This window comes from Manacus candei, unplaced genomic scaffold, assembly GCF_025592945.1.
Source record: "Manacus candei isolate 608988 ecotype Guabito, Panama unplaced genomic scaffold, ASM2559294v1 h1tg000019l, whole genome shotgun sequence".
Taxonomy (NCBI): domain Eukaryota; kingdom Metazoa; phylum Chordata; class Aves; order Passeriformes; family Pipridae; genus Manacus; species Manacus candei.
Window position 1 is genome coordinate 5,929,470 of NW_026138067.1, and position 19,827 is coordinate 5,949,296.

At 34.4% G+C, this 19,827-nt stretch overlaps 1 protein-coding gene across 39 annotated transcripts in view; it reads left to right on the plus strand.

The window, feature by feature from the left end:
* Window positions 1-19,827, plus strand: part of RIMS2 (regulating synaptic membrane exocytosis 2) — a 449,774-nt gene that overhangs the window by 224,100 nt on the left and 205,847 nt on the right. For 20 of the 39 annotated variants that reach the window (XM_051785115.1, XM_051785116.1, XM_051785117.1 and 17 more), the window contains 6 exons: window positions 8,209-8,417; window positions 9,768-9,887; window positions 11,733-11,832; window positions 12,582-12,705; window positions 17,387-17,433; window positions 18,485-18,597. In XM_051785115.1, the coding sequence (XP_051641075.1) occupies window positions 8,209-8,417; window positions 9,768-9,887; window positions 11,733-11,832; window positions 12,582-12,705; window positions 17,387-17,433; window positions 18,485-18,597 (713 nt within the window). Of the gene's footprint in view, window positions 1-8,024; window positions 8,093-8,208; window positions 8,418-9,767; window positions 9,888-11,732; window positions 11,833-12,581; window positions 12,706-17,386; window positions 17,434-18,484; window positions 18,598-19,827 lie in introns of all 39 variants that reach the window. The other 19 variants (XM_051785125.1, XM_051785127.1, XM_051785135.1 and 16 more) reach the window with 1 other exon arrangement.

Consider the following 19,827-nt stretch of genomic DNA (forward strand, 5'->3'; position numbering starts at 1 on the left):
CATCAAAACAGTAAAGCTTGAAAGTAAATAAGTACACAATATAAGTTTTTTTTCAGGCGTTTTTTGTTGATTTCTTTTTTCTGTTGCTAATAAATATTAGAAGGAACTATGCATGTAGAAAGCATTACTATAGACTCCCTGTCAGCAAATGTTGATTTCTAAAAGGAGTTTAAATGCACCTGGTTAAACACTGCCCCTCAAAGGCAGAGGGCTCATATGTCTGTCCAAATAGAAATATGTTCACATTCAGGATTCAGTATGTGTCCATTAAATCCTTTGGCCCTGAGACTTCCAGTTGCCAGCCTTGTTGGAGGTACTCTGATAGTCATTTTGGCAAAGTCACAACTTCAGGATGTAAAAAATGTATATATCTGTGCAAAAACTGAGTATAGAGTAAGCCAGCACAAAGTGAACTGCATAATCAAATATGTGTACTAATGCTAAATAGAGTTTCCCTGAAGCTACTTATTTAACCAAGCCTATTTCGGTGGGTATATATAAAATGGTAATGAAAAGTCTGATGGTGATAGGTACCATGAGCACACAAGACCCAAACCTGTTTCCTAAACTGTGAGCTATTTCTCACAAATTTCCATAGTGCTCCAGTTACGAGCCATGTTCACTTCCAGGAGGCTATAAGGCTCCTTTCCAACTGATTTGTCAGGTTTTACTGTTACCTTGCTGTTGGCAGCAAGACAGTTGAATTTGCCTGGACTATTTTCAAAGTTTGAGAAAGGAATTAATTTTGCATGTGCAGATTGGTTCCTAGTTGTGCAACAGCTCCAACACATCATAGAATCACTGGATCTTCTGTGCTTCCTTAGCAGTGGTTTTCCAAGGTGACTCATTTTTCTGAGTCAATGACTGTGGAAATGTAGGGTTTTTTCTCACCTTCCAGACGCCAATTAATTCCTGTATTCATTAGATCCAAGAACTCATTAACTTTTGGTAGATTAATCTATGAAAAGAGATGTGTTCACTGAGCACTGCCCCTACCTGGGCTGTCTGGTTTTAATTGACGAGAATATCATCTCAGTGTTATATAAAACTGAGCTGTTGAAACAAGGGCCAGATATGGGATTCTTTAATAAGATTAACAGGTTTTATTCTCCCCTGCATTACTAGTAGTGCTTGTCTCTTTAATGGGTCCCTCATTCAGATGTAGACAATCTGGTATTGCTGATGCTGGTTCCAAGCCTGAGATGGTAAAGAACTTGCACGAGGCTGTTGGTTGCAACCCTAAGGTGAAGGGATGCATGGTTATTACAGATAAGCAGGGAAGATATGTGAGATCAGCCCACAAGCATATATATCGTCTTTGCAGATGTGAATAGGGAAGAAAAAGAAAAGAAAAGGGCATATTGTAAAAATAATAATAAAAGAGTAGTAAATTGCTTTTGATTACTTACTACTGGGCATGATCCAGAAATAGTCTTATCTAAGCTTTCCAGTATTGTTTTCTTTTGTATTCTCCTGAAAGAATTTCCTTTTTCAGGCCTAGGCTCAAAAGTTCCTGCTGAAAGAAGGAAGTAAAAAAGTGAAAATGCTACAAGTAAGGTCAAAAGTAATTTGACCTAAGGCAAATTACTAACATCTTCCTAAGGCAAAATCTTAAAGACAGTCACACAAGAGAGAAATCCATAGGATATCATGCTTAGTTTGTTCCAGATTTTCCTAATCTTACTAGAAATAGAGTAGCAGGGAATAAATGACAAACGTGTATAAATCTGAAAAACTTGAATAAGATAACAACTGGGACGCCAGTATAAAATTTCTGGCTGTTTCCCATAAATTCTTAACAGTACCAGTCCATTTTCTTGGTGGTTGAGTGTGAGTTTTTGTGCTGGCTCACACGATAGAGGCTGTGTTGTGGCATACAGGGTCACACTCCAGGTATCATATGAGAGACATGGTTGTAAGTGTATAAGGTCATTTATTTTGTGCACTATGCAGTGACTGAAAACATCCCTTCCAGTGGGAGTCTGGTGAGTGTTGGCTTCCATTAAGAAATTACTCCAATAACTTTCTATAGGAAGTGGACAATTTATCATACAAATATATTTGCCATATTGATATGCTTTCTTTCAATTTATTCCAAGGAAAGACATTTATCAAAATATATTTGACTAACAGACTGAGCCTAATTTTGTTTTAGAAAATGTAATTTTGAAGAAAGTCTTTCCTGCAATTTAAATCCTTCCAGCAAAACATACTTCAAAAAATACTTCCAGTAAATATTCTTCTATTAATAGTGATCCTAAGTCTCAGGCCCAGAAAGAGAACCAGAAAGAACTAGACAAGCTGCAACCCTTTCCCCCTTTACATTAGATTAGCCTTTCTGTTAAGAATAATGTGTTTTCTCTTAAGCAGTACCTGTAGTAGTTGAAAGCAAGGTTATATACTTTTTGAAGGTAAACCAGGATCTTCAATTTTAGTAATGTTTTCCCCTAAACAATATCACTTACAAAAAAAAAAATTCAAGATATTTTAAAATTCTTATTGAATAACCCATGTGGACCAGAGATGTTTCTTTGGTAGCAATATCTCTGTTCAGTGCCAGCATGCTCCCAATGTCATCATTCTTTCCACATGGGTATGCATTGTTTTGTGCTCCTGCCTCCCCCAGTCTATTCTCTCACGTGCCTTGTGGGATGCAGCACTCTCCTATTCACAATATTCTTCCAAGTCTGTAGATTGTCTTTTATTTCTTTCTTTCTTGGCCATTAGAAATTCAAGTGTTTATGGATGTTCACCATTAACAAGGGCAGTTATGCAAGATCACAAAAAATTGCTCTTAGACCCTTTATCATGTGTAGGGGTCCTATAAATCTGCAGATTCATATATGAGAGCTGGGATTCCACCTGATTAAATATAAACACCCACAAACTCGGGATCTACACCCAAGCTAATAATGTTGACATATTTTACAGTCATTGAATGCACGTCTTGAATACACTTCTTGAATTCAGGTCAGGCCTAAAGTGGATATATAAAGTAGACCTGATGAATGGAGACAAGAGTAACTGGTTTAGATATAGAAATCCAAAACTACCTGAGGTGATTGTGGGTGTCTCTACTTTTCAGGTGAGGGACACTTTCCTGCTTATTACAACAATCTGCTAGGTATTCTAAGCTCCACATCAGAAGTCTCTGCTAAACTGTGCACAGTGATTTTCTTAGTGCTTATGGCTGTCAAGATCCTGTATAGAAGCATGATTGCACTACTCCATCTTTGACTTCTCTTAAACACTGCAGCACTGAATCTCACTTGCAGGTCATAGTCTGCTTTCTTGGAGATCTGACAAAAGACCTCCCAGATCTTTTGCATTTAGTTACCTGGTTGCCCTGAGACTTCCCTGCCCCTTGTAGTAAGGCTATGCAGGCCTTTACGTACAACTCCTAGCATTGTTGCTACTGATTTACATAGTCAGGGCTAAGTACAAACATCAGAGAATGCTCTACAGTTTCCTTATCACTAGTGAAGATTGATACATTTTCCTCCTAATTGCTGCATTCCTCTGTATTGCACATATTAAAAGTCAAGACTGTATTTCATATCCTTTACATAAAGAACAGCTTCTCTTTTTTTTGTTTTGGTAGGACCAGATCCTTCGGATATTTTCTTAGGCTGTTCCATGTTGAAAGTTGACAAATTCAGGGGAATAATTATTTCCCAATAAGAAATGTTGAAACACATGATAGGAATTTTCAAAGCCTGCTATAAGACCTGCAAGAAGATGCTTCTTTTTGTTATCAGTGCTCAAACTGCATTAGTGACTGTGTTGAAAAATATTTCTATACTTTACATGCACCAGACAGCTTTGCATTTGTTCCTGCACCAAAAGCTAGCATGTCCCTGAAGTGTCCAGAGCTGACAAAGCAATTGTTTAAGCTCTCACATAATCACCTCCAGGCAATTCTGGCTGTGTAGCTCCTCTTTGGAGTCACCCACTGTGTGGCAGTTTAGATGGATAGTACTGCAAGCACAAAAAGTAACCTGCTTAAATGAAAGTTCTTCAATAACTGTAGTCCACTTTTTACTTCTCTCCAGAGCCCTTCTGGTACAGGGCTGCACTGGGAGCCTTTCAGTTAAGAGGAGGATGAAGAGACAGGAATGTGCTCAGCTCACTCTAGTCTTATGCTGAAAATTAGCTTTGAGGGGAAATGTATTAACTCATTTGCAAGGTTAAATTGTTTGTAGTTTTGAGTAATGACATGTGTGTACCATCATTGGCTCAATTAACCAGTATGTAGCATGTGTTCAGTATACAATATGCAGTCAGGTAAGACTTCTCAGGTTGAAGAATTTAAAGTTATATGACCTGGTTTTTTTTGGCAGTGAGATTTGAACTTGAGAAAAGGTTTTTGGTTTATTTGGTTCAAAGCAAGATGATGTTTTCAGTTTACTAAGGTTAGTTAGAAAGGGCTTGGGTCATTCTTATATCCTATGTGAAGATTTTGAACACCCTAGAGCATCAAAATGACTGTATATGTAGAATAGCCAATTAAATTTAGTGGTTTATGTCTAAACTATTTGGAAAATGGGTTTGAACTTGATCATGAACTTAGACAACACTCAAAGAGTAGACACATACCATGTAGATTACATGCAAATTCCTTAATGTCTTATGAAAGATGCTCAATTACCATATTTCTGTGTGGGAAAACCATTCTAAGAAGGAAAAAAAACCCAAACCCAAACCATTAAAATATAGGGGAAACAGAAATTAACTGAAATTCTTTTAAAATATACACTGACATTTCAAGTTCCCATTGCTATAGGAAGGTCCCATTGCTGTGGGTTCCTGGATATAGAGGAAAATATTTTCCTCTGCCTGTTTGGTTTTGTCTAAAGAAAATAAGTAAAACAAACCAAACATCAGTAAGCTTACAAAGGTTTCAGCTTAACACCATTTATACAGAACAGCTAGGCCACTGATGTGATTTTTCTCCCAACCTGATTTGTTCATGCAAACTTTCCACATACAAATAGAGCTCATTGACATTAATAAGAGCAGATCTCACATATGTCCTTTCTGATATCCAGCTGCACTCCTGGACTCATGAAGCATCTGAATGCTTTTATAATGACATTGTCTCAGACTGTATCTTGCTTAGTAATATATTAGTTCCTTTTTCATGAAAGATGGCTTTGATATTATAACTTATATAGTTTATCAGGGAGGTGGTATTTTTTTCCTGGGTGATTACTGCTTCATAACCTAAATGTACATATTCTTAATAATAAGGCATCTTCTACTGTGGAAGAGAAATATCTAAGAGAGCAGCAAGTGCATTCTCTGGTACTCACAATTAAAACTACCGTGTCTTTGTTACAGAAAGATTTTGGTTTAACAATTTTTCTTGTAGGCAAACAAGAAGAAGAACAGGATTTCAAAAATCACTTACCTAGACGAGATTTTAATATTTAACAGACTTGTACTGAAAAATTTATGTCCAGGGATTTTATCAAGCCATTCATTGTAACTCAAAAGGTGTGGTTATACTAAACCATACATACCTCTCATAGAAATGTATTAAGCTACAGGGCTTCCATCCAGCCATCCTTTATTAACTTTTGTACTATTTAGGCCTGTCATTTAGATCACTTAATGCAGTGTTAAGGGCAAAATCTGTAAGATCTACAAGGACTTTGTAATTTCTAATTTCTAGGACAATTTTTTGGAAACATATGAACTACATATTGTAATAGAGAAAATAATACAGATAAAACCAAAAGTCTTTGGATAGAGTTGTTACTTATTTTCATTTAATTTTCATTTTATAGATACCAAATAATTAGTATTTACTCACACTAAATGAGACACAACTAAAATAAAAACAAAGAGCTTTCTGCATATTGATTGAAAAAGAGAAAGGAAAATGTTAGAGCAAGAAGTGGGAGGTTCAACTTTGCGAGTCTTCCTCTGTGTGGGTTTAGGTTAGGGCTTATCATTTGATGAAGAGTAAATGTTTTTGCAAAATAACTGAATTTTTAAAAATATAAGTAATCTCTATATGTTAATGCCTTGGGTGTGCTGGGCTAAATGTGTCTAATCTTTAACACATATAGTGTGTGGATGGACCATACATTAATACCCGTGTGATAGGACTCTTGGCATAAGCAGAAATCAGTTACATCAGAAGATGAGCCTGGGACTAATGTTTAAAGGCCCCAGGTAATATGTAAAATAGGGAATACATAGACTGGAACTCTTGCTATCGTCTGGTTATCTCTAAATGTATATTTATGAGGAAGAGCTAGATCTTCATAAACTCACTGATGATTTCACTCAGTACCCCTGAAGCAATGTCTGGAGGCAGAGGTAAGACTGGAAATTCCACGGAAGAAGTACATTTAGCAAAATGTTATTAGCTTTCAGAAGAATATTTCTTTCCCCTTTAGCAGGATAGCCATGCTTTTATCTATAATACAGTCAAGATGTTAACATGCATGGCAAAGAGGTTTTGCTATGAATTTCCCATTTTTAAATTCCTTTAAAATTCCTTTCAAGAATCAAGAAGCATAGTTAATAGATTTACAGCAGACCTAAGTATTACGTAGAAAATATAAATGAATTAGGGTTTCAAAATAATTTTATGAGGTAACTTTAACAGTGTTTTTATGAAAGAAAAGGCTATTTTATACACTAGAATATTTCTGCTACGCATAAGAGACAAAGTGTTCAGAGTGTCTTTTTGAAAATAAAGCCTTTGTATTCTGAATATTTCCTTTTTAAAATGAAAATGAGAATGAGACTTGATTTTTTTTCTTTTCATATAGCATATGCAAGTCTATATATTAGGAGAAAACAAGTGAAGAAAGAGTATATTTTTTATGGTACATGTATCCCTCCAGGGGACTATATTTTACTTTTCTAAAGACTTGTTAGTTACATTTCACCACCTCAGTGGTGTAGTTCCAAAGGAATAGGTTGAGTAATGTCAAAGTAGGATCTGAAGTAATGGAAATAAAAAAATATTGTTTGTGGTCTGTACTAAAAGAGCAGAGCTACTTTGCTCTAGTGTTGTTTTCGTTATGAAATTTGATAGAAAACTAAACATTTGTTTCCTGCATACAGTATTATAAAAATATTTTGTAGCATATAGTAACAAAATATTTTTCATGTAACATGTAGTAACAATGGTGAGGAAAAAAAGAGAAGTTTAATTATGCAAAATGTGTGGGCATAATTTACAGTTGAAAGTATCTACATGAAAGAGAATGTTTTATTAAAATACGAGTCATTCCCCAATTCTATGGACAGCAGCATTAATTTAGGCCTTTAATTTAAAACTGTTTTTCAAACCTTTCTTTCTACTATGTATCTACCATGTAGGTTAAATTCTGATTCTATAAAATATTTATTAATTTTGTCAAAACGCTACACATTCCCAATACTAGAATTCTTCCTGATATTTAACCAGTAGACAAAGCAAAATTAATATGCTTTTTATTCTAAATATATTTTCTAGATTTGTTTTTCATTTAACCTTCCTTGAAACGTCATCTGCTGTACAGCGAATGCAGAGTGCCATTGCTTTAAGTATTTTAATGAAGTGATTAGAATAAATACTAATTTGTGTTAGAAAAGTAAAGAAATACGTTCCTTAAGACAGAATGGTTCCTTTAGATTGTAATGAAAATTCATTCCATATTCAAATGCTTTCCCTTATGAATATCCCCTTAGAAATACAATACAATTTGCCTTTTCATTTAATTTACTGTAAGTAACTTTGTAGGGATAGTTAAAAACTCTGAATCGATGATGCTTTACACTGCACATAATTTTGTGCACACATAGACACACACAAACTTTTCTCCTTCCTCAATGTTTTCCATATTCCATATACTCTGTTGTTGGAGCTTTAACTTTTTCTTGGAAGCCCTTTGCAAGTCCAGCTGGAAGAGGTTATGAATCAGATAGGATTATCAGAAATCTTTACAGTTTTACTGTGTCTTTGTCTGTCCTTTCTTTCACCTTTCCTTTACTGCACTATCTTGTCTGTCTGATTCTCACAGGAGACATGGATTACAACTGGTTGGACCATACGTCTTGGCATAGCAGTGAGGCCTCCCCAATGTCTTTGGTGAGACATGTGGAGCCTTACCATTTAGTTTCCTTTATCATTTCACATTTCCTTAGTTTTATTTACACCTTTGCATGTTTTCTTTTTTGTATCCTTTTTTTATCCCACACCTATAGGGGACAGTCAAAAGGGAAAAAGAAAAACTAGTGAGCAGGCAGTTTTGTCGGATTCTAACACCTTATCCGAGAGGCAAAAGAAAATGGTGTGCTTTGGTGGCCACTCTTTGGAAGAGGACTTGGAATGGTCTGAGCCTCAGATAAAAGACTCTGGGGTAGATACGTGTAGTAGCACAACTCTAAACGAGGAACATAGCCATAGTGAGAAGGTACTGAGATTTTGGAGCCTGCATTTTAACCTGCTCATTTGGTCTTTGTTTGCTCTCTGTCACTCATTAAAATAGTGCATAAAATAAAAGATAGGGTGTTTCTGGAGATATTATAGCATTTCTTAAGGTGCAGAAAAGAAAAACAAATGAAAAGTCTTTGCATGCTTGCAGCTTTTACTGTTTGGTAGCCTAAGAAAAAAAATTGAGAGGCATAAAGGAATGTTGTTCTTATCATTGCAAAATAGCATATCATGGTATTACCTTAAAGCATAAAGTAATTAACAATAAGGATTCTACCAATTGGCTTATTTGATTTATTATGCTCAAACTCCTGAGGCTGAAATTAAATTAATAGTTTAAAGCCCAGGTGAAAAAGGGAGAAAATTGGGTCTCTCTGCACAGAAAAGTTGTTTTTCTTTTTTCCCTTTCACTGTCATGGTTGTTCATTTGTTTTGTTGCCATGCGATTTTTGTGCAGTATTGTGCAGAATTAAAAGCTTTGCCATCTGCTTTGGTATATTTTATTTTTGCTTTCTGTTTGGTGGAGATTATGATAAATCTTTTTAGAGTTATTAGTTGTAATGGGAGCAGATTTATCTGTGCCTGCTAATTTTGCATGAAATAGAGCATGAAATAGTGTTTTTATGTGAAAAAGTACTATGATTACACAGAAGAAAATCTCAAAAAATTATTAATTATGCCAATATACAAGTATAACTGTGCCCATATGTAGTAACGGAACAATAATGTTCACTGTAGCTGTGCTTCACATGTGAAGTAATTATTCCAAGAAAGAAACAGAATGTTTAAATGAAGTAATGACTATGCCTTTTAGTGTATGTTGTAATTTTCTAAAATACGACTACTGAGAATGTAAGACACTAAATATGTTTGTCAGTCAGATAAAAATTGACACGTTTGTAATAGTGGAAAAAGAAGAAATTTTTTACATCAAAGTTTTGGTTCGAGTTAAACTTCTTTTCCAGTATTACTCTTATACTAGACTTATACAGTTGTTTTTCTCAGAACTCAGGTGTGATTGTCATTGTGTGTAGATAACTATGTATAGTTATATCTGTAAAATCAAGATACAAAGATCATTCTAAATATTCACAAATTGGATTTAGTAAAATAGATAATGTTATTAAATATTAGGCATACATTGTAATGAACTATATATTCAAATAAATATTTTGCAGCACAGTTTTATGTCATCCTATTACATTAAATATTGTTGTAATCATAATACTTTCATGGCATTTGAAAAATATATCAGGAAATGAAAAGTATTACTGAAATATTTTTCATTAAAATCCTATTCACTGTATTTTCCATTAACACCATATGATAGCATCCAGTAACTTGGCAACCATCCAAAGATGGAGATCGTCTCATTGGTCGGATTTTGTTAAATAAGCGACTAAAAGATGGAAGTGTGCCTAGAGATTCAGGAGCAATGCTTGGATTGAAGGTTGGTAATGAATAACTTTGGAACTAACTACTCTCTTGGTTAAACTAACTACCTTTGTAATAAAAATATTCTCATATTATATAGCATATGCATGAAAATAGCAATAATATCTTGTCATTCTCAACATTTAAAGATAGACATTTTATATTCAATTACCTAGAGCAGTTTTACTGGGTCCTTGGCAGGCTCAAAAAATTGTATTTTTCTGAAAGACTAGACGTGTTTTCACAAGTATTCTGAAAATGTGTTCTTAGCAAAGTACTAATTGCATCCTTGCTAGGCAAGCCAAGTCCTGTCTTTGCTCTTCAGTTTTGAGCATTGCACCATGGTACGATGTCTATTCCCCAAAAGAGAGGAGAAAAGTGAAAAATAAATTATCGCTCTTGAAGACCAGGGGGGCATCTGCAAATTAATGACATTTCAATACAGATCAGAGTCTGCCAGTGTAAGGGCCTCTTTCTGGATTTTTCTCTCTTCTGATTGTTTGATTTGCCACATTTTAAAAACGCCATCCAGAAAGTTATCTAGTATTTATTGATTTTTATCATGAAATAATGTATTTACCTCTTTTTCCTATATTCACCTCTTTTTCATGATGCAGTGCTCTTTAAACGTTATGAAGTTATTTCTAGCTCACATTTTGATCTCAGTTTTGTGTGATACTAGTATTTGCAGTTCCAGAAATAGTAGTACAAGAATGAGAATGAATTATACAGAGTGAAAGAAACAAATATATATTTATTTTGATTCCACATCTCTGTTGTGAGAAATTATTAAGAAGTTTTAATTTTCTGTTCTCTATTTAGCACAACTCTTACTTCACTTTGGATATGCAGATTAGGCTATAGTCATATCCTATTAATAGGGATTATATCAGTCTAGTTACTTATAACATATACTAGCATACTTTGGAAATATTTGAATTTTTTATTTAATTGACAGATATTTTTGTTTGAAGTCAGTGGACAAGCCAGCTGGACATCAAATTTTGTGTTTATTTTTGTCTTAATATCAGAAAATGCAAGAGAAGCGACTAACAGTGCCATTAAGAAACACTTTTTGTTTAAACAGTTATATTAAAATTTCTAAAGTCTTGTATTATTAAGATGAATTCTTTACTGAGATTCATTAATAGTTCAGATTTAAGAGTACACTGCTTTTTAATCTCAATAAACATCTGAAAAGAGTGATCAGCAGTTATTCCTGACCTTGATTTTCAAATATTTACATATTGAAAGTAAACTAAACTGAATTTAATATTACAAATTTTAAATCACAATGTGAAGACTGTTCAGAAACTTTAAGAATTTGAAAATTATGCAGTTACGACCGATTCTGAAGTGACTCTCCTGATTCTAAGATAAAAAAGTTAAACCTCCTGAAGTTTCCCATAGAGAAATATTCAGAATGACAAGTATTTTCATCTGACTTGCCCAACCAAAGGGAATTTCAATTATTGAGATGTTTGATGCTTAGTGTGAACATTGTGAGTTCTGTTATATTAATATAACTTTTTCCAGTTAAAGAAATATTGAAGTAAGCAGTCTATTGACCAACACCTTACAATGCTTTGGGTGGCAATTTATAATACAATGAAATACTATGCATGTATTTGCTAAAATTTAAAAGCTTTAGCATTCTGTATTTGCATTGTTTTTAAATTGTTCTAATCTCCAGATTAGTAGCTTGTCATAGCCAAAATTCTGTTGTTTTTACTAAGTGCATCTGCCTTATCTGAGCTACATAAAACCTAAGGAAAAAACTGAATTATTCTTTCTGTTGCCAGAACATTTAAGTAATTTAAAGTAATTTTCATTCTATGAAAATATTTCCTCTTTGAAACAGGTAGTAGGAGGAAAGATGACTGAATCAGGTCGACTCTGCGCATTTATCACCAAAGTTAAGAAAGGAAGCTTAGCTGATACAGTGGGGCATCTTAGACCAGGTATGTATCTACTACAGATCTATACTGCTGATTTGCTTTTCTGAAGGTGATAACAAGTGAGCAAGTTTAATTAGGGATGAAATTATGTTAAATAGGTCTGATGAAATACTGCAGAATTCAACCTGACATTCAATTACTAGACCATTGCTTTTGTGAAATATATATATATATATATTCTGATGTTGTTTAAAAACTATTTTAAAAATTTTACTCATGATAATATTCCATTGATATCCTGCCCAGTCAGTGTGTGATGTATATTTTATTTAGAGCAAACCAAGCTATTACAAATGTCTGAGCAGAACCAGCTTGGCTAGGAAGCTGCTTCTGTGCCAACATGCAAACCATGGATTGCTAGATTGGAGAATGTTCAAGAAATATTAACTATTATCATAAAAACTATCTGAACCCTAAACTTGTAGAAGTAAATGGATCTTTAAAACAGTAAGTTGATGAGATATGCTGTTCTAAAGATGTGAATTTTCTGAAGAGCCACAACTGTCAAAGTGAGTCCGAGCTGTATCTTACTCAAAAGGGGTCCTACTGTCAATATTATTGTTTCACCAAACTTTACATATATAAAGCATAAACCTTTAATACCCAGAATTTTCCTGCATGAAGGAGTTCAAACTTGTTCTACAATACAAGTTTCCCAATCCAGAAAAATGACAGTAGAATGGCTTAAATTGTCATTGTAAATGCATTCCATAACAAACTTCCTAAGCATAGTGTTATTACTGACATTTCAGGTGATGAAGTGTTAGAATGGAATGGAAGGCTACTACAAGGAGCCACTTTTGAGGAGGTATATAACATCATTTTAGAATCCAAACCTGAGCCACAAGTGGAGCTTGTAGTTTCAAGACCAATAGGGTAAGTAATGTCATGATTTTTTGGTATTAAACATGATGAAAGTATTGCTAAATTTCCCTTTTAGGGCAGAGATATGAAACATTCATAAACATTATAAACAGTAAAACTTTTAGGCAGAATTCAGTAAACCAAGAGCATAGCTAGAATGATAGATCATATCAGTGAGTAAAAAGAGCTGGTGTGAAATCCTGTATTCTCTGAAAGAGTCTCAGGCATTATCTGCTGGGGTTCCCTTCTGTGGCTGTTCAGTTGGTGATCCAGCCTATATTGGCTCTTTAACTGTGGTTATACTTGTTGTTGTAATTCTTGACTGTTCATTCTTATTTTTCTATTTTTTATAATATATATATATATAATTATAGGATCATATTTGGTCTGTGGACTGATTATGAACTCTATTTATTGGGAGTCAGCAATGTAGAATTTTCCACAAAATACAGTATGCTAGTGGCATAATCCATATGCCTCAGAAAGTCCTATATCCAAATTTGCATCATCTTCATCTATTGAATCTATTAAATTATTGCTTGTTATCTACTACAGAACATATCTGAATGAATAGCTAGGACTGTTTGGGACTTTTTCTTTGGTGCTTTACATTGACTATTTTTCTTATCCTTCAAACCTATCTCTCAATGTCTAAACTTAAATTTTTCTTGCATAGCAATAGTAGCTTTGTTATATTAGTCTGTGAATACTTTCCCTTCTTCATCTGTTCTTTTTCTTCCAAGTTCCTACATGCTAAGGTCATATCCATCACTTTTTTGCTCCATTGGAAGTTCTATATCTGATCACACCAGGGCTGTGAAGAGGGGAATGTTTATCACTGAATTTGAAGATACTTACAGTTGTTAAGAGTTTTTTTTTTTCCCCCTCAATATTTATTGTGATGTGCATGACACAACTGGACAGGGTGCTAGGTAATCTCACCTAGGCTCCCTTTTCCATGTGAGGTTGGACTAGATGATCTTTCAAGATCACTTCCACCCGGGGCTGGAAGGATTCTCTAATTATATTTTAATAAATATATTTATCCCTTTATTTGTACACGATGCACACAATTATCATACCTTTATATATGAAAGCATGGGTAACATAACAACTAAAAACTGAGAAGTACTAAAAAATCTAGAACCCTATAATATGAGAATGGAATTTCAGTGAGGATAATTTGTTATTGTTTCAGCTATAGTAGGAATTTAATATCTTTGACACGTCAGGAACTTAACATGTAGGGACTTAATTTGGCATGACAACTTTAAACAAACTTGATAATAACAATAACTGTTTTATCTTGTCAGTGATATGAGATTATTTCCCACAAACATATGGAATTGCAACCCCTTTAGGGTAAAGCCTGTATCATCTGTCCTATCCTTAAAAACCTTTGCATAATTTGGGACTTGTAGGTATAATAGTAATGCTAAGGGACAGACCACATTACTAGAAGAATATTGTTACAGAAAAAGAGATCTCAAATTCATAGAGGTGTAAGTCTTTCGTAATATCTCTCAAACAGAAGTTTGTAGGAAAATTTCAAGGAACCTTTCACTCATGTCTTGAAAATACTCAATTTTTTTAGCTTTCTGCATTCTCTTCATTGTGTGAAACCTCCTGCATTCTTTCCTGTGCTTTTATATTTGCTGTCTGTTGTTTACCTTCCTTATCATCATGTCTTCTGTTATGTTACCATGTGCTCCACTTGCTATCACTAGACCAGCTCCTCTATAATTCCTTACACAAAGTGATGTGGGCTCTCAAGATGCCTTCTTCCACACTAATGGCTTGCCTCATAGTCTGAAGAACTGAGAGATCAGTGATCAAGCAGTTGTTCAGTGTATTTGATTCCCAGTGTCTTTTTGCAGTAGATGTAAAAGAGTCTCAGTGATGAATTCTTTGCACAAATTGGTAAGGTTTTAGAATCTGGTTAGGTGTGTGTAACTATTTGGAGTCTGATATTGACAACTTCAGAAATGTCTTTCATGAGGTTCTAGCTGGTGAACTGGAAAGACCATATTCGCTTCTCAGTTTAGAAGATCTCAGTTCATAATCGAATGGACAATAGAAATTAATACCCTGTACTTGCCCAATGAAGCATAGCATCATATGTTTGTGTTCTGCCTGAGGAAATAAAGTTTCAATGTATTTAAAATCATTAAAAGTTTGTATTTGCCAGGTGTCAGAAGTGATATTTATTTCAATTAGAATAATTACTACGTGATTGAAGGATTTCATTTTGCATTGAGATATATCCTATTACTTACAGAGTCTGTTGATGGTCTCATGGTAACACACTAAATCATGCCAGAAGTCTTCAGTTACTGCCAATTAACCTAGCTGAGAACCTGTTGTCACATCCCGATATTCTGAGTACAAAAAAATTCCAGTAAACGCAATTCTTAGTTCTCTTTATCATAGGCTGAGTGCTATGAAAACTGAAAATGACAAGATAAACTGATAAAGGCAGACAAAATGGAAAGCTGTTTTACAAAAACACAACAGCACAAAACATTCCATTTTGCCATGCTATTGACCTCTTTTTGCCATCTTAAATTGATGGCCAAGTTGCTATTAGTGTGAGCCGGCTGTTCCTTATACACAAGAACTTACATATTTTTTGCTTTCTAATTCTCAGAAATCATTAATTTGAAGTGCGTGTTGTTTTCATGGTTTCTACTATTTTTAATTTGGTAGAAATGGTGCACTGTGATTTAATAATTATGCTATACAATCTGCTTGCAGTGAAATGTATCTTAAAATGCAAGATGTCTAAAACTACTTCTGCTTCTCCTACATCTGTTTATCTCAGTGAGAGTTCCTTGTGAGAATACCATTCACACTACCATGAAATATTGGGATCTGTATGCTTTAGCAACAGTGTTCAAAGCTTTCAAGCTTATTGTTTCAGCTATCTATAGAAAACTCATATTCAATCTCTTCACAATGATATTTATATGTTTTCATGGTTTTATTTTCAAACTCATAGGACAGAAATACTTTTTTGAAATTACAAGTTAAGCTAAGGAATGTGTTTCTGATTAAAGTAATAGGCGAGTATTGGATCCCTTTATAAATTCTACACACATCAAATACGCAAAATTAAATCTTTGCTTCTTCAATAGCCCTTGTGAGTTCTGACAAATTTTGTTTACTAAAAACAGAGGTTTATCCTTGTCTGCAGTGGGCACTTAGAGCAGTTGCCTGCCTTCTGATTTGCTTGAATTATTGAATACTGTGCATCAACTCACTCAATCTGCTTAGTACAGGTGTTTTTCTAGTGAGTCTGGAAAAATGTTTGGAAAAGGTATACTAAAGGTATACTGGAAAAGCTATACTAAAGGAAGTAGATAAGTTTTATTTATATATCATACAGACTCTTTTTTCCATTGGATGAGACAGTAGATAGAGATCACTGCAAGCATTTTTCCTTGACCTTTGCGGGGAGTCGATCTTGACTGAACACCAAACACTCACTCTCTCCTTTCCCCTCCACAGATGGACTCCTCAAAGGGAGGAAATAAGATGGAAAAGAATAGGATAGTGAGAAATAAAACCAAAACTGAACCCACCTTATCCTTACCTCCCTTCTTCCCAGGCTCAAATTCACTCCTTTGTTCCTGGTTTTTCTGCCTCCTCCTCCACCCAGCAGTGCAGAGGATGGGGAATGGGAGTTGCGGCCCAGTCCTCCTCCCCCTCCTTCTTCCTTGACCTTGGTGTCTGCAGGGATGTTTCTTTCATGGCTTTTTTTCTCACTATTTTCTCTCACAGCTGCCACACAGCTGTTTTGCTCTTTCTTAAGTATGTTGTCACAGAAGCACAGCTGCCGTGGCCAAGGAGCCACTGGGACTGGCTGTGCCCGGCACGGGGCAGCCGCCGCTGCCAGCGCAGGGCACCGGCACCCAGCGCAGCCTGGAAGGAACCAACTGTGCTGAAACACACCTCCTGATTTTAAATATTGTTGCTGCTGAAACTCTTCATCTTGCTTGGTTTTGCTCAAGTACCTCTGAAATTATTTATTGATCATATTGATAGTTTTTATTAGCACACAGTAACGTTTACCCCTCAGAGGAAGAATATGTTCCTTGGCAGGGTGTGGGTGTGGTTGGGTGCTCATTCATTGCCACTGAATGCTTTAAAATTACATGGCTGTGCACATAATTTAATACAGGTCTTGCAACACGTCCTGTATATTCAAGTAAGCAATTCTGCCAAATGAACTTGTACATTTTATTTAGTAAAGGAAAAAGTAAGATTACTGAAATTTGGGGTTCAAAGACAGTAAAGAAGGTACTAGGAAAACCATTATTGGCAGTTGAGTATATTTGAGTGAGGGTCCAGTAATTTTCATTAATGTATAATGTCATCATAAGATTTACTACTCACAGTTTTACTCTATCATTAACTCTGAGATTGTTCTTTCATTTACTGAATTATTTTGTTTGTGACTGTGCAGCCTTTCTCCTGTGTTCACCAAACCAGGTGTTCTGTGGAATTAAATTTTACACTGAAATTATTTATACTGGGATAAGAGATGAATCATCCCAGTGGCTGAAGACAGCCACCAGATCATACACCTTTCCTGAGGCATTCCATGTTGGATTGAGAAGTGTTATAGTGTAACTGAAATTTGAATATGCTTGTTAGATAAAGGATCAGCCTGTCTTAATTTTCCTGATTTCAGGGACATTCCCAGAATACCTGACAGCACACATGCACAGCTGGAGTCCAGTAAGTTTCAATTGTGGGGTAGGAAAATCTTCTCTCTCTTTTATGTAAGCACAAATAGATTGGAAAATGTCATCTGCAGTCAGTATAGCTCTTGTCTCTTTGTCTGTATTTGTCTCAATATGTCATCTGATTGTATTATCTATCTACCCTTGTTTAATAATAAGCTATCAAAAGTCAGGATATTTTGATTTAGGTTTGACAATTGGTCATAAGTTTACACTGGCTTTGATTGAAAAAAAAAGCATAGTTCTAAGTAATATATAAGAACATTAGTAGCAATTTGTAATTTCCTGTTTTGTTGTTTTGCATTTCAAATGAATCTTATAAATTAAAAATGGGAAAGAAGTATTTCATGTAGGGAAGAATAACTTGTTCTTTGGCTTAAATCTAAGAAGATGGATTTCAGCCTGAAGTTATTTTTTATCATTGGTTTAGAACTCTATTATAATAAAAACCATGAATAAATGAAGTGGCATAATCTTGATTGTAATAATATGAAAAACTCATCCAATGACTTTTTACTCATCAGCCAACTATTAAAATTCATTTTATGTTTTATGAGATGTGGATTGTCTTTTGTATTTATAAAAATACTTTACTTTTGCTCTATGTTTTATACGTCAAAACTTGTCCTCTGACTCTTTGCAGATCTTGTAGATTTGAAGCAAAATACACATGAAACATTACATACATCTTAATATTTTTGTAAAAATCTAATTCAAATTTAGTCTGATTATATAAGATAATAAGTCAGAAGACTGACTTCCTTTGACCACAGTAAAGTGTTTATTATTTAGGAATTTTAGACCTTCAACTTACTGACATAATTGCAGTCAGAAATATCTGAATAAACTATTTTCCATTCTATGAATAAAAGCTTTTGATTGCATTTGAACACTGAAAGACTGAGTATCATTATTTGGTAATTTTAAATAGATTTTAAAAAAGTGATATTTATGTTTGGTTATTTTTCTAAAATTTTTATTTAAAGAATGTTGTGAAAAATGCATAACTGCTACTATTTATAAAATATTTTTGTTTATAATTACAGGTTCAAGTTCATTCGAATCTCAAAAAATGGACCGACCTTCTATTTCAGTGACTTCTCCTATGAGTCCTGGCATGTTAAGGGATGTTCCACAGTTCTTGTCTGGACAACTTTCAGTATGTAAACATTTAATTGATATTAATGTGCTTTCTGCAGCATATACAACTCTAACTGTAGTGCAAGCTACCTCTAACAGAAGTTTTTTGTTAAACTAGCTCAATTTTTTTGTTTAATGCTATATATCTCAGTGTAGGTGGGACCATAATGCCATAAGTGTATTCCATTTTATTAGCTTTTGGAAATTTTATATAAGTTGAATTGGGTGTATACATGTATAATTGTCTGGTAAGCTAGACTGGTAGAGTCAAATTTTCAGAAAGGTCTAATTTTGGCCTCCAGTTATATTTGTACTGTCGAGTGTAAACATTTTTTCAACTATCACACTTACATGTAGATTCAGTAGATTTTATTGCCTGTGTACTTGGACATTAATATTGCTCATTTCTTATGCACTAACTTTCATATATGCCTTCCCCAAGTAACCCTTTGATATTTTACTAATGTTGTATTCTTTGTGCCAGTGTTACTCACTTTTGTTCTACACTCTCATTGACAACAAAGTTCATTGCATGAATGTTTCCTTTTAAAGGGTAATTTTTTGTTCTAAACTGAAAAAGTTGAGTTTTGTACACCTTTCCATGTTATTTACAATTACAAAGTGTGATTTTTCAAAAGTGCTCAGTTGTGGTGCAGCTTACATTGAAAAGGAAAGATAAATGGAATGGAAGCAGTGCAAAACTGGTGTTAAACAAGTTTGGAAATTCCACATTCATTTTACTTCCAAGTTGTATATGTTGAGTGTGCCATAAAAATATGCATAAAATCTAAGCAGACTGTTTATAGGTCTCACAGAAATATTTTTCTGTCTCTTCAGTGACCTGTGTTGGCTCCATTTTGCAGTGCATGAGACATTATTTGTTTGCTCATCAGAACAACCAATACATAATTTTTAATTTTCTGTAACTGTTGTACTTAACTACTTCGAAAGACTCAATCCTTTGGACGAATGGAAAACTAGGAATCTTGACTGTAGAGTGCAGAATGTGTTGCACAAAACACCATGACAAGGGAACACAAACATGAACAGTGAAAATAAACAGACCAAGGTTTCTAAAAACCCTTTTAGCTTTAGAAGACAGCAAAAATTGTTGGTAGTGGAGACAGGGAGGAAAGAAATTTCTTTTGTCTAAACTTTGTAAAAGATTATGCTGTCAAAAAGTTTTGGTGCCTAGTTCCCACCAAGAAATTCAAGGTCCATAGTTAGCTGCTCAGATGACCAATGCATT